Here is a 14742-nt window from a genome sequence, read left to right as displayed (position 1 = left end):
CTTGCAAGGGAAGCCACGACAGCTCCGAGTGCCTGGGTCTTCTTTTTTTTCCATGTTTCCCCCGCTCGGTGCCGCGAAGTGTGTGGACGTGCTGGCGAGGCTCCTCCGCCTCCTTTCCTCGGAAGCAGCAGCAGCAGCCGGAGCCATTGCAGCCGCGGGCGGCGAGGCTGCCTCCTCCTCCTCGCGTTGCAAACGCGCTCCGGGACCGCGGAGCCTTTGCAGACGCGTCACTTTTGCAGAAACCAAACACCCAGCAGGTAAGGGGGGTAAAAAAGGGAAAGGTGCGTCTCTAGGACCTGGCCGGAGTTGGGCAAGTGTGAGTCATTCTGGCAGGTCGGGGTGGCCCTGGAAGTGCATCAGAGTTTGGGGTGCGAGTGGACCCCGCCCCCAACTCCCGTGATCGCGCGTTCTCACGTGCTTTTTTTTTTTTTTGCTTCCGCGCTGTTCCTGCTTCTCTTGCAGATCTTGGGGTTTGGGGGTGGGTGGGTGGGTGCGGTGGATCGGGCGAGGAAACAGCAGCAAGTCCCCCCCCCCCCAATAATGATTGCTAGAAATCCAGAGACCCAGAATCGGAAGAAGTGGAGAAGGCGATTGGGGTGCTGAGACCCCCCCCTCCTGCTAAGAATGACTTGTTTGGGCTTAAGATAGGGCTGGGGAAAGTAGGGTGGTGGTCTGACCTGATGGACGTTTTCCCTGGGGCTGTGTAAGCCGGTGGTGGAGTTGGTGAAGTTCTGCTTGTGAAATAAGCGCAGCATGATGGAACTCAGTGGAACTTGTTTCTGAGAGGACAGCAATAAACTGGTGGAAGGCTTGGGGGGGTGGGTGTTGTTCCTGTTTATGCCTGCATAAATCCACCCATATGAGGAAGAGAAGGTTGAGAAGTCCAGGGCAAGAAGCGAGGTGCTTCTGCCCCTGGTTTATTCAAATTCCCTAAAGAAAATTGAGATCAGTACCGCCACTCTGTCCCCTTTCCTCACTGAAACTCGAGTGTCTTTTTTGTTTTTTAGTCCTGGGGTCCTCAGTTGACACCCTCACCCCTGCCTCCCTCTGTGTGTGGCCTCAGCTGCACTATATTATTATTATTATTATTATTATTAATTAACTTATCTGTCCTTCACCCCATGGTTCCAGGGTGGTTTTCATTGTTCAAGCGCAATAGTAAAAACTTACACTCAAGAGGGGTGCTAAAAATAGACACCTCTAGTGTCAAAAGCTAGGATAAAGAGGTGTGTCTTCACAGCACTTTAAACAATCATGGCTTCCTCCCCCCTCCCCAAAAATTATGGGAGCTGTAGTTTGTTAAGGGTGCTGGAAGTGGTTAGGAGAACCCTGTCCCCCTCTTACAGCTACAATTCCCAGAGTGGTTTAACAATCAGTTCTTCCTAGGAACCTCTGTGAGGAGAATAGGGGTCTTCTCTAACAGCTCTCAGCACCTGTAAGAAACTAAAGTTCCCAGGATTCTTTGGGGGAAACCATGACGGTTTTGTTTGGTATGATACTGCTTAATTATTATTGTTATTGTTATTAAAATTTATATACCACCCTTCATCCAAAGATCTCAGGGCGATTCACAAGATAATGTATAGGGCCCTAGTTCTGATTTTTATTTTTAGCACGTCACTACTTTAATTATGGGGACACGGGTGGCACTGTGGGTTAAACCACAGAGCCTAGGACTTGCCGATCAGAAGGTCGGCGGTTCGAATCCCCACGACAGGGTGAGCTCCTGTTGCTCGGTCCCTGCTCCTGCCAACCTAGCAGTTCAAAAGCACGTCAAAGTGCAAGTAGATAAATAGGTACCACTCCAGCGGGAAGGTAAACGGCGTTTCCGTGCGCTGCTCTGGTTCGCCAGAAGCGGCTTAGTCATGCTGGCCACATGACCCGGAAGCTGTACGCCGGCTCCCTCAGCCAATAAAGCGAGATGAGCGCCGCAACCCCAGAGTCAGCCACAACTGGACCTAATGGTCAGGGGTCCCTTTACCTTTACCTTTAATTATTTACTTTTAAGAGAGAGTTGCAGGTGGCATGAGAGAGGCAGTGTTGTCCTGGTTTGTGTGCATGCATTGTTGGTTTCTTTTGCCCCACCATAGAGCCCGGTCCAAATGGTTTTGAAGAGCCAGAAGCTGTCACAAAAACCTGCAGTGCTATTTGATCAGAGATGGTGGAATAAGTGTGAACAGACACAACTGTCATGCTACGGGAGCCAACCCTGTTATGCCCCCAGCCTTGTGGGGGGGGGGAAACCCTCTCATTTAGACTGAGTCTAAAATTATTGTTCTGCTGGTCCTTCAGTAGACAGACCCCAGATACGTAATGCTACATTTGCTACTCAGATTTCCTTCTGTCTCGGGACAGTTTCCCAAGCGGTGGCTCTTATTTTTAAACAAATCAACAAGGCGTTTGGAATCTGGTTTCAGCCACCTTCCTTGCTAGGCAGACACGACTTGCCCACCGTACTCCAAAAAGCATCAGGCAAGATTCCTGGCTGGGCTTCCAGTTAAGATCTCACCTGTTTTAAAGCAGCTGGACTGGTTGCCAGTTCATTTCCAGGTGCTCAAAAATAGTGTTTAAAGCCCTAAATGCCTTAGCCTGGGAGAGGGCATTCTCTGTCGCAACCTCTAAGTCAGGCATAGGCAAACTTCGGCCTTCCAGATGTTTGGGACTACAATTCCTATCATACCTAGCTAACAGGACCAGTGGTCAGGGATGATGGGAATTGTAGTCCCAAACATCTGGAGGGCCGGAGTTTGCCTCTGCCAGCTCTAAGTTGTAGGGGTCTCTCCCCACAAAGTGGCACCTCTACCCTTGCTTTTGAGATGTACATTTTTAGCGCCTGCCTTATTTTTGTGACGATAAAACTGTTTTTAATATTGCAGTTTGGTGTTGCAATTTCCCAGGACCTTAGGGTGAAGGGTGGGCAAGGAATAATAATACCAACCACAGAGCAGGCTCTCAGCACAGAAAATAACCTCTTCTGAAATTCAGAGGTGGCATCTTAGAGCCATCGTTGTTGCTCAACGTATACGTGCGGTCTCTTTCCCCAGCCCCACCAGCTGGGATCTCTGTTCAAACTGGTTGTTCAGGTTTTAATGGTGCTTTTGACACAGGACCCAGGGAGGAAAAAACCACCCTGAAATTGCTGGGGTCGGGTGTCCCGGAAGGCTCAGAGCAGCTTCCGAAACCTGGTGGCCCTCTCAGGGGTGCTGTAGTTGCATCCCTGTATTGCAGATCCTGTATGGAGCAGCGGGGTTGGGCTAGAAGACCTCTTAGGATCCCCTTCCACAGGAAAATTGCTGGAAGCTAGACAAGAACTTGGTTGTTTCTCTCCAACAAGAGCAGTAAAAGGAAATGTCTGACTTCACCCAGACACAACTAAGTCCTGTGCCACCTAATGACTGCCAAACTACATAATGGCACATTATTAGCACATCAGGCAAATTAAGTGGCTCTTGGCAGCCCTTTCGGTTTCTGCCTTTGGCATGGTAGCCTGAATTTTATATATATATACAGCATATGAGTGTTTGTGTGACTGGCAGGCCGATGAGTCTAGCGGAGGGATCTATTTGCCAGGCTGTTGGGGCTACATTTTGGCTCCGGCGGGGCTAGAACCTGGCCTTCATGGGCCAACTTTGACAAGTGGGCGGGGCAACCCACCTGTCTGTCACCTGATGCCACATCTGGGGATCATTGGATCTGGACTGTTTTCACACACTAATGCCCCATCCTGTAGAAATCTATCAGTTATATTTTATCTGCACAATCGGAATGAACTTCTGGAGCCAAGATGCTTTTTCTGTGCAGCCTGAGAAGGAGCAGTCACCATTAAGAAAAAGAGGTTAGAGCTCAGAGGCCACGAAAGAAGGAAGGATAACAACAGGAAGTTTTAAAGAAGGAACTATTGGAAACTCAAGGCAGTAGAAGCATAAGATGATTGGAACCCCACTGAACTTGAAGCATGGGAAGCCCCAACAAAAAATTATAATTTGGCAGAATATTTGGACTATATGATATGTATTTGTATAATTTGGAATACTTAATGTGATTTGATTGGATTGTTAAAATGGAAAGTTTAATAAAAATTATTTTAAAAAGAAGAAAAAAGAAAGACAGGTTAGAATAGGCCAGTATGTGGACTGTCCTAGGATCAAATGACTTTCCTTCATTAAGTTCTCAAATTTCTTAACCTAGCTCAAAGTTGTCATCTGAATTTACCAGATGTTTAACTGATAATCAGCCACGGTCAGTCCAGGAGAAGATGGCAAGTGTGGGAGGAAGATTCAAGGACTATCAATATTATATTTTGGGAATGATTCCCGTTCTTATGTAGCTGCATCATTTTATACTTTCTGGCTGCCCCATGGTCATATTATAAAGCAGTTCTGTTCTATGTTATGAATCAAACACTGCTAGAAGTTGTTGCATTTCCCCCCCCCATCAATAAAATGTTTTGTGGTATATGCAAGCAATTTTTTATTCTGAGAGTGTGGCCCAGAGAAAAAAGTTTGAGAACCACTGGTCTAAAGCAACTAATATAAACAATGCAATAAACATCAATAGTTTAAAATGGCACCGATTCACAGACAGTTACACCGGGTATAAGAGAACAAGCTAACCAGAGCCAAAGGCTCCAGAAAAAAAGGACAAATTTTAAAGAGAGATTTGAACATATGGCGTGAGGGGGCAACTCACCACTGCTTCCTGGAAGGTGATTCCACGCATATGGAGCAGGAAAATGGAAAGAACCATGACACGCTAGAGAACAAGAAATTCTTGAATGAGTTAGAAGCACAGAATCAGAAAAAACAACAACAGAGAGGGTGACCAGGCTTTGGCTTCAACCATGTTGCAGCATTAGGTGAAAGGTAAAGGACCCCTGACAGTTAAGTCCAGTTGTGAACGACTCTGGGCTTTACTGGCCAAGGGAGTCGACATTTGTCCGCAGACAGTTTTTCCGGGTCATGTGGCCAGTATGACTAAGCTGCTTCTGGCGAAACCAGAGCAGCGCACGGAAACGCCGTTTACCTTCCCGCCGGAGTGGTACCTATTTATCTACTTGCACTTTGACGTGCTTTCAAACTGCTAGGTGGGCAGGAGCTGGGACAGAGCAACGGGAGCTCACCCCGTCGTGGGGATTCAAATCGCCGACCTTCCGATCGGCAAGCCCTAGGCTCTGGTTTAGACCACAGCGCCACCCGCGTCCTACTGTTGCAGCATTGGGTGCTCCCAAATGTTTCACCGTTTCCTCTGCTTTCCCCCTACATGTCACAGTTCCTTGGTCGAAACCGTGGGAGGAGACATTTGGCCCCGTGTATTTTTCTGGATGGTGGTGACTCTTGAGCCCAACAGTGGTGGGACTTCATCAGGGAGCCGTTTTGGACCAGAACCAAAGAGCCCCGCGCTGGGGGTGTTGTCATGCAGAACAACTTTGCAACGATGGCCTTGCTGGGTAAGAACCCCAAATCCTGCCCCATCCCATGGAATTCATTTTATTGTGGACTGGGGTGAAGCAATGGAGAACATCTCCCTAGCCAATGATGGGTGGAATGGCCAACTGACCTGGGCCTTTCTGCTCCTTCCTGCGCAGGGTTGCCTGCTGACGAGCCAGAGCTGATCTGCAAGATTGAGTCTGAGGAAGAGCAGTGGATCCCAAGCGAGCAAGTCGCGAGAGGGAGGCGGATCCTGCCTGGAAGCAAATTAGGTGAGGGGCCAACTAACCAGGAAGTCTATTCTCTCTCTCTATAGTTTTTATTATTAGGGACGCAGGTGGCGCTGTGGGTAAAACCTCAGCGCCTAGGACTTGCCGATCACATGGTCGGCGGTTCGAATCCCTGCGGCGGGGTGCGCTCCCATCGTTCGGTCCCAGCGCCTGCCCACCTAGCAGTTCGAAAGCACCCTTAAGTGCAAGTAGATAAATAGGGACCGCTTACCAGCGGGAAGGTAAACGGCGTTCCGTGTGCTGCGCTGGCTCGCCAGATGCAGCTTGTCACGCTGGCCACGTGACCCGGAAGTGTCTGCGGACAGCGCTGGCTCCTGGCCTCTAGAGTGAGATGAGCGCACAACCCTAGAGTCTGGCAAGACTGGCCCGTACGGGCAGGGGTACCTTTACCTTTACCTTTATAGTTTTTATTAAACTTTCTGTTTTACAATTTAGAATACTAATTTATGCAACCTTAAAATATCAGTGGCTTCCCTTCTTCTCTTTCCATAGTTCATTTTGCATATCATAAATCCCTGCATATTTTACATAAACTAAACCATTCAGTATTCCATTATTACATCCACCAAAACTTGTTTACACGGTTGAATTTATCTTAATGCTGCCAACGTTTTCAAGTGTACACCTTTTCCAATCTTTAAACGTATGTCCTCCTTGCTCTCTTACGTTAGGTCTGCAAGCTGCGCTTATTCCATCAGTTTAAGTTGTCATTCTTCTTTAGTTGGGACTTTGCTCAATTTGCATTTTTGGGTTAACGAAACACAATAGTGGCAAACATTAATAACCTTTTTTGACACCTGGGAATTTCCGTCTGAATTTTCCCCAACAAAAAAGGACTCTGGTTGTTGTTTTTTAAAAGTACTTTAAAACTTTTTTTTCCCCAATTAATTTTGAATTATTTCCCAATGCTCTTTTACCGTTTTACAGGTCCACCACACATGAAAGAACATTCCCTCAACCTCATTGCAAGGAAGTTTATTCTCCCTCTGTCGGCCCAGAGTTTGAGTGAGCAGGTTGGGCTCACTCAGCACTGAGGAAGATGCACCCTCCCTCACTCAAAGCATCAAAGAAGAATCAAAGAATTGTGGATTTTGAGGGAACCACGAGGGTCATCTAGTCCAACCCCATGCAATACATGAATCTCTTGCCCAATGTGGGGCTCGAACCCACAACCCTGAGATTAACAGTCTCATGCTCTCCCGACTGAGCTATCCCAGGGGATTCGTGCTTTGTGTGCCTCAAGCCTGGCTGTACAGCAGAGTCCACTTGAGGAATGCTGAAAACCTTCCAGCTTCTTAGTGTCAGATCTAGTGCAGTCCTTATTTTTGTTGACAACTCCCTCTGTTTCAAGAGTTTAAAAATTATTGTGATGCTTCAGGACACACATGCAAAAAAAAAGATACCGTATTTTTTGCTCTATAAGACTCACTTTTTTCCTCCTAAAAAGTAAGGGGAAATCTGTGTGCGTCTTATGGAGCGAATGCAGGCTGCGCAGCTATCCCAGAAGCCAGAACAGCAAGAGGGACCGCTGCTTTCGCTGCACAGCGATCCCTGTTGCTGTTCTGGCTTCTGGGATTCAGAATAATTTTTTCCTTGTTTTCTTCCTCCAAAAACTAGGTGCGTCTTATGGTCTGGTGCGTCTTATAGAGCGAAAAATACGGTAATTAAACATTCTCAGCTGTTTTCTCCCCACCCTGTTCTTTCTGATTTAACCTTTCTCTCTCTCTTCACCTCCCTCCCACTTGGCTTTCCAGCGGCCGAAACGCCTGAGCCTGCCATCGCCCCCTACAGGCAGTATCGTGGCACCACGTGGACCTACCCTGAGATCATAGACCTGCTGGTCATTTGGCGCGAGCGGGAGATCCAGCAGGAGCTGCAGCGGAGCCACCGGAACATCGAGACTTTCCAAGTGGTGGCCGGCAAGATGGCACAGAGAGGCCACAAGCGCTCTGCCCTGGAGTGCCGCTCCAAAATCAAGACTCTGAAGAGGGACTACCGGATAGCCAAGGCCAACAACTCCCCGGGGAAAGGACATTTGGCCTGGCTCTTCTACGACCAGCTCGATCACCTATTGGCCAACGAGGCGGACGTCCCGCCCCCGGAGGTGCTGCCCGCCTTGAGCCGCCGCGGGGCGTCTGTCGCCGACTCGATGTCTCAGTGCTCCACCGAGGAGGAAGCTGCGGCGGAGGGGGCCAAAGCGGGTAGCCAGGAGGAGACGTTGGCTCTAAGGACGCGGTCGCTCCCCCAGGTCCCCAGCCTGGGGGGCGGCTTCCCTGTACCGTACATAAAGGAGGAAGCCCCCGACGAAATGCCTGTGACGTCTCCCACGGGTCAGTGGCGGCATTTGGTGTCTTAGGAGAGCCCTGTGGAATGAGGTTTTCAAAATAGTCTTTAAAAAAGAAAGCAATCCCTGGGAGACAGTGTCTTTTGTTTTATTTTCCTGCATTTAGATTCCGCCTTTTCTTCCAAGGAGGCCGAGGTAGCGTACATGGTTGTCCTCCTCATTTAATCCCCCACAACAACCCTGCGAGGTCGGTTAGGCTGAGAGCCTGTGAGTAGTCCAAGGTCAAGGTCATTGAGCTTTGTGGCAGAGTGGGGATTTGAACCCGGGTCTCCGTGCTTTTCCTGTAGGAAAAAAAGTGCCGGTTCTCACCATGAAGTCGTTGCAGTAAATGCCACACTTTTAGCCAGTTCTTTTTGTCTAGGGGAAAAGGGTGCCAGTTCGGCGCTGTGGTCTAAACCGCTGAGCCTCTTGGGCTCGCCGATCGGAAGATTGGCGGTTCGAATCCCTGTGACGGGGTGAATTCCTGTTGCTCTGTCCCAGCTTTTGCCAACCTAGCAGTTCAAAAGCACACCAGTGCAAGTAGATAAATAGGTATCTCTGCGGCGGGAAGGTAAACAGCATTTCTATGCACTCTGGCTTCCGTTACGGTGTTCCGTTGTGCCAGAAGCGGTTTAGTCATGCTGGCCAAATGACCTGGAAAGCTGTCTGTGGACAAATACCGGCTTCCTCGGCCTGAAAGGAGATGAGCGCCACAACCCCATAGTCGCCTTTGATTGGACTTAACTGTCCAGGGGTCCTTTAGCTTTACCCTTGAGTACCCCCAGGGGAAAAAATACTGCCTGGTCTCCCAGGTCTTAGTCTGACACTCTAACCACCTGTACCACTACATTGACTTTAATGTGTGTTCCGCCTTTCACCCAAGAAGCGCTGATATCCAATGCTGAAATCAGAGGTGTTAAATAACCTGTCCTACACTGAGTTTTGGATGCTAATAGCTGAAATTCCTTCATTGTTCAGGAATCCTTCTAACTCTCCAGTTCTGTGATTCTGTGAGTGTGGCTAACTTTGGCTATCAATAATAATAATAATAATAATAATAATAATAATAATAATAATTCATTTATATCCCGCACATCTGGCTGGGTTGCCCAAGCCACTCTAGGTGGCTTCCAAGACATGAAAACATACTAAAGCATCAAACATTAATAGTAACAATCTGATCCAATATAAAAGTCATAATAACTTTAAAATAAACAACTTCTATCAAACAAAGCAACGTTCAGCAATCCATCAGAATCTAATAGTAAAACAGTAAAATTAAACATTAGCAAATAGTAATTAAAAAGTTCAACCACAATAAAGAATTACCAATCTGCAATCAATAAAAGTAACAGCAAAATACCACAAAACATACAAAAACCATGTAAAAGGATCAAATTGAGAAACTAAGAAGCACAACATAAAACTGTATTAAAAAAATATCCCTGAACTCCTCACTTCCCAGCTGCTGCTGCTGCTGCTGCTGCTGTTCTCAAAGTTATAGTCTGGTAAGGCTGGGTGGGGGCAGACAGGTGGAAAAGCCATTGCCTGATGAGGAACAGAAAGTCTCTCTCTCCTCACCCAAGCACTTTTGCACCATAAGGGTAAATTAAAAATGACCCGCTGTTGCTGTGAAAGGTCAAAGCTACTGTGGCATTTGGAAGGCTAAATCCATTTACCGTGGCATAATTGCTGCTTTTGCAGCATACATCTAGTTAAACAGTCCAAAGCCTGCGAAAAAAGTGGAATAACTTGGTCTTCAACATGCCGCAGGATCCAAAGAGCCACTGTGGGGTAGTGGTTAGGAAGGCAGGCCGTGATGGGAGATGGCAGGGTTCGAATCCCCAGGAAGCTCACGAGGTTTTTGCGAAGATAAAATTGAGAGGTGGGGTGACAACCATGTGCTGCCTGGAGCTCCTTGAAGAAAAGTGGGGGGGGTGTATATATATCCTCCTCTCCTTTGCTGCACTCGTTATAAGCATGTAGATCCAAGTGGATGATTTTGTGTCACTGTGCCTCTTGGCTGTCATCCCTCTCCCATAATGCACTGCTGCGTGGCCAGTGTGTTGCTGGTGGTGCACATTAGCTACCATGAGATGTACAGGGACGTGGGTGGCACTGTGGTCTAAACCACTGAGCCTCTTGGGCTTGCCGATCGGAAGGTCGGCGGTTCGAATCCCCACGACGGGGTGAGCTCCCGTTGCTCTGTCCCAGCTAATTCCAACCTAGCAGTTCGAAAGCACGCCAGTGCAAGTAGATAAATAGGTATTGCTGTGGCGGGATGGTAAACAGCATTTCCGTACGCTCTGGTTTCTGTCATGGTGTTCTGTTGCGCCAAAAGCGGTTTAGTCCTGCTGGCCACATGACCTGAAAAGCTGTCTGCGGACAAACGCCTGCTCCCTCGGCCTGAAAGCGAGATGAGCGCCGCAACCCCATAGTCGCCTTTCACTGGACTTAACTGTCCAGGGGTCCTTTACCTTTTACCATGAGATGTAGTGACAGCCGGCCAGCTTAGACAGGTTCACTGGAGAAATTTGCGGAGGATTAAAAAAAACACCAGTGACTGCCTGCCACAATGGCTCCGTAATACCTCCAGCGTTACAGACAGTGAGTCATATCCAAAGTAGCGATAAAACCTTGCAAGAGAAGAGCTACTTCCGCTTGCGCAGTGAGACTTCCCACCCCCCCCGCAGTGTGCTCCCTAAATCTGTTCTGGGGTTGCCTCCGAGCCTCCAGACCAGATTTGGGGAGGGCATGAAGCACATGCTCTGTAGGAGGCGAGAGGGAGCAAGTCCTCTTGCACCAGCGCATGTCCTTCCTCTCATGCAGTTATTTAGTTATAAAAGGACGCGGGTGGTGCTGTGGTCTAAACCACTGAGCCTCTTGGGCTTGCTGATCAGAAGGTTGACAGTTTGAATCCCCACGACGGGGTTAGCTCCCATTGCTCTGTCCCAGCTCCTGCCAACCTAGCAGTTTGAAAGCACACCAGTGCAAGTAGATAAATAGGTACCACTGCAGCAGGAAGGTAAACAGCGTTTCCATGCGCTCTGGCTTCCGTCACGGTGTTTCATTGCACCAGAAGTGGTTTAGTCATGCTGGCCACATGACCCAGAATGCTGTCTGTGGACAAATGCCGGCTCCCTCGGCCTGAAAGCGAGATGAGCGTCACAACCCCATAATTGCCTTTGAATGGACTTAACTGTCCAGGGGTCCTTTTTACCTTATTTAGTTATGGGATGTTTAGTCAGAATCTCCTTTCTTGTAACTTGAATCATTGGTTTCGATCCTACCCTCTAAAGCGGGAGCTAAACAAGCTTGCTCCATCCTCCACGTGGCAGCCCTTGAGATATTTGAAGATGGATATCCTGTCTCCTCTCTTCCAGGATAAACATACCCATCTCCTTCAACCGGTCCTTCATAAGGTCCTTGGTTGTCTTTAGCTGCCAGCCTAGTGCTTGAAGACAAGACTGTTATGTTCTTGAACTCGATAATCAAAATGCAAGGGCTGGGTTAATGCCCAAGGGATTGCGGTGTGTTTTGTATATGATGATCATTTCATTCTTATGCATTCTGCATTCACACATCTGCCCCCAAGCATTTCCTCAGTCCATTCTGCACAACAATATGCATACGTTGTGGTTTTTGATACAATAGATCAGAAGCAGAGGGGGGCTAGGGTTGTCGCTGTGGACGAAGGCCAGCTTTGCTCCTGAAATTAATCAATGTAATGTGTTTCTTCAGGAACAGCAGAAGCCAGCAGTCCAGCTCCACCTCTGCTGTCTACTCCCTGCGATAAACCGGGCAGCTCTGCCTCAACAGTAGGTAAGAACAGAACAAAACAAGCAGATAAGAACTGCCAGTTCATGAGGTTCATCGTTTGAATGACTGGATGCAAATTAGCTGCTCGCCTGGGGCAAGGAAGAATCCTTTCTAATCGGTGGAGTTATGTTAATAGGTAGCTTTATTAATTTATGAATCACTTTTTACATACTGTCTCAAGGCAATTGGCAGGCAGGCCACAGAAGGAGCGGAACACACACACACACACACACACACACACACACACAAAGCTTTTAAAAGCAGCACCAAAAACCAAGTTGACGTTTTCGTTTTGTATTGTTAAACCTAAGGCCGTTTCTTCCAGGTGGAGAATTGTGTCGAAACAAATTCGTCTTCAGTGTTTCCAGAAATGTCATTCGTTTCCAGAAAGTACTGATAGCGAGTGCTTGTCTCATGTCAACAGGGATGCTGTTCAAGGGAACAGCCTTGCAAGTTGGTCTGCAAACGTCACTCGCCCATGGTCATCTGCAGGAGCTTGCCGGGCCACACAAAACTATGTTAGTTATTTGTGGCCCACAAGCCAAAGCATACCTCTTCCCTGTTGAGTTACCCGGATGCATTTTTCTTTCTTGCCACAAGCAACCAGACAGGTAGGTACCAACAAGCCGACTTGCAAGGGATGGATAGGAGCCAACACGTTTGTCTTTCCTTGGCACTGTGGCTCAGTTGAACCAACCCATGGTAGAGAGAGCTTACAGATCAATTTTTTTAAAAAATCAAGCTATACCAAAAAATGACACAACACAAAAGGAAAATAAGAGGAGGAGGAAGAGGGGGGAAAGCAAACTCACGCACTGCTTCTTAAAGTTAACGCTGAAAATCCGAATCATGTTGACTCGGAAAGTCCCACTTTGTTCGATGGGACTTGCTGTCGAGGAAGTGAGTTCTAAGCATAGTTTTGTTTCCTGCTTTTCAGACGGGGCCATAACCCCCTCCCCAAGTCCCTTGCCCAACCCCGCCAGGTCGTACGCCGCAGAGCGCCTCGCCAACATCCGGAAGAGGAAGAGGAAAAACAGGCAGGATCTGGCGCTGGAAATCACCCATGCGGCCGACAGAAGGGTGCAGGCAGCCACCGACCGGATCCTGGCAGCCCTGGGCGAGTACACAAAAGCTGATCTGGAGGAGCGGGAGCGGGACCGCGTGGACACTGAGCAGATCATTGCGCTCATGAACCGCCAGACGGAACTGCTAGAGTCACTTGTGCGAAAGCAGGCAGAGGCACAGGCTCCCCCGGCCCCGGCCTTAACCCGGCAGGCCCGGCTACCCCGGCTCGGGCAGCCTGGTCACGCGGCAGACGCTTCTCCCTTGCGCTTGGGGTCCACCAGGCGGTCCATGGCGAGGGCAAGGTACCGGAGGTGACTCCCGAGACGGCTGTGGCGGTGGTGTGGCTGTGGCGACGCTCTTTGGCTGTAGTTCCGTTAGTGTGCGGGACATCCGGGCTGCGTTTGTAACGGGTTGTAGTTTTCTTTTTCAGGAATTTAAAAAACCTTTTTGCAGTTAACGATTTTGGCTGGCTAGTTGTGTAATTAGGAAGGCGGGGGTGGGTGGGAAAAAAGTTGGAGGGTGGGGTTCTTCCCCCCCTCCCCTTTCTTTCCCTACATTACTAGTTCTGGTAAATAAGGGGTGTGAGAAAAATGTTGTAGCACAGAAACTCACGTGCCACTCAACACAAAACCATTTTGTGCCATCTTATTTCTCTCTATATGTATACACACAAACACACACAGAGATAGATAGATAGATAGATAGATAGATAGATAGATAGATAGATGTCACATATCTGGGACCTTAGGGTGAAGGTTTTTGTTGGCATCTGTCTGTCTCGGAAGACAATGGAGAAGTGTGCCTTTTGGGGTGAACTGTTGGAGAGTCACAGCGCCTGCTGTGGCTGTAGAGGCCGATACAGGAGAGACATGTTTTGTTGCAGCTGGGGCATATGAAGGCGTCTGGTTGTGCTGTTGCCAATGCACCATGGCGCATCTTCTCTCTACACGACATGTCTGTCTCCAGGCACATTTTTACAATGACGGATGGCCTGGAGTCCATGGATAGGGAAAAGTTGGTGGCAGCGTCTTCTGTGACATCACAAAGGATCTCAGATGCACCTCTTAGTGAACACAAAATATGGAATAAAGCAGGAACAGCCCCCTCCCACAATCTGTCTGAGTGGGTGGGAGCCAACATATATAAACCTACAGGCAATATCTTCAATGTATGGTTCCTCTATGCCGCTTCTACTGTGGGATCCATACGCAGGAAGTTGTAAGCCCCATGCTGGAGAATGACTTACTAGGATAGGTTAAAAGAATAGGCTGGCGTTTGAAATAACCCCCAGCCATTGGCTAAGCAGCTGCAACATCATGGAATGTTGCCGAGTATTCTAAGTGCAGAAGGGGAAGTGATAGTTACATACTGTTGACAAATCGCTTGGAAAGGAAATGAAGAATGGATTGGGCTGGAAGAAAACTCTCCGTATATGTGTGTTGAAAAGAGGGGTGGCAGTGTTAGAACTGGGGCGTGGAAGGGAGCCCAGAGGACGGAAGGATAAAGGGCAGGGTGGCTGAAAGATGGAGACAAAAGCAAGCAATAATGGATAAGAGCGCAATGGGTCAGTGCAAATGGATGTTAACCAGAAGGCTGGTGTTTCGAGCCCACCCAGAGATGGCTGTGGGCAAGATTCCTGCATTGCAGGGGGGTGGGGTAGATGACCCAAGGGGTACCTTCCAACTCTTATGAGTCTATGGGGGGGGGAGGGAGAAGACACTGGGAGGCAGGGTTGAGCAAGGTTGCTGTGGACAAGGAGGATGGACAAGGCAAGAAAACGGGTTCTGGGATGGCCTTTCTCAGGGGTCAGCAAACTTTT

At 48.5% G+C, this 14742-nt stretch overlaps 1 protein-coding gene across 2 annotated transcripts; it reads left to right on the top strand.

Moving 5' to 3' along the window:
- Positions 1 to 13380, top strand: LOC308469894 (uncharacterized protein). Of its 2 annotated transcripts, none has more exons than XM_080992975.1 (6): positions 1 to 257; positions 5269 to 5446; positions 5585 to 5698; positions 7471 to 8046; positions 11781 to 11861; positions 12796 to 13380. In XM_080992975.1, exons 2-6 carry the CDS (start codon positions 5413 to 5415, stop codon positions 13236 to 13238), a joined length of 1248 nt encoding a protein of 415 aa, XP_080849101.1. In that variant the 5' UTR covers positions 1 to 257; positions 5269 to 5412; the 3' UTR covers positions 13239 to 13380. The 2 variants fall into 2 exon arrangements, with proteins under 2 accessions (XP_080849101.1, XP_080849102.1); XM_080992976.1 differs by lacking the exon at positions 1 to 257 and adding an exon at positions 4609 to 4862.
- Positions 13381 to 14742: the final 1362 nt, after the last annotated feature.

The sequence above is a fragment of the Podarcis pityusensis genome (assembly GCF_964106645.2).
Source record: "Podarcis pityusensis genome assembly, chromosome: 2".
Taxonomy (NCBI): domain Eukaryota; kingdom Metazoa; phylum Chordata; class Lepidosauria; order Squamata; family Lacertidae; genus Podarcis; species Podarcis pityusensis.
This window is presented reverse-complemented; position numbering and strand designations above follow the sequence as displayed.

Coding starts and splice junctions, on each gene's coding strand:
- LOC308469894 (XM_080992975.1), top strand. CDS start 5,413: ATGCAGAACAACTTTGCAACGATGGCCTTGCTGG. Junction 5,699..7,470: donor CCTGCCTGGAAGCAAATTAG/GTGAGGGGCCAA, acceptor TTGGCTTTCCAG/CGGCCGAAACGCCTGAGCCT. Junction 8,047..11,780: donor GCCTGTGACGTCTCCCACGG/GTCAGTGGCGGC, acceptor GTGTTTCTTCAG/GAACAGCAGAAGCCAGCAGT.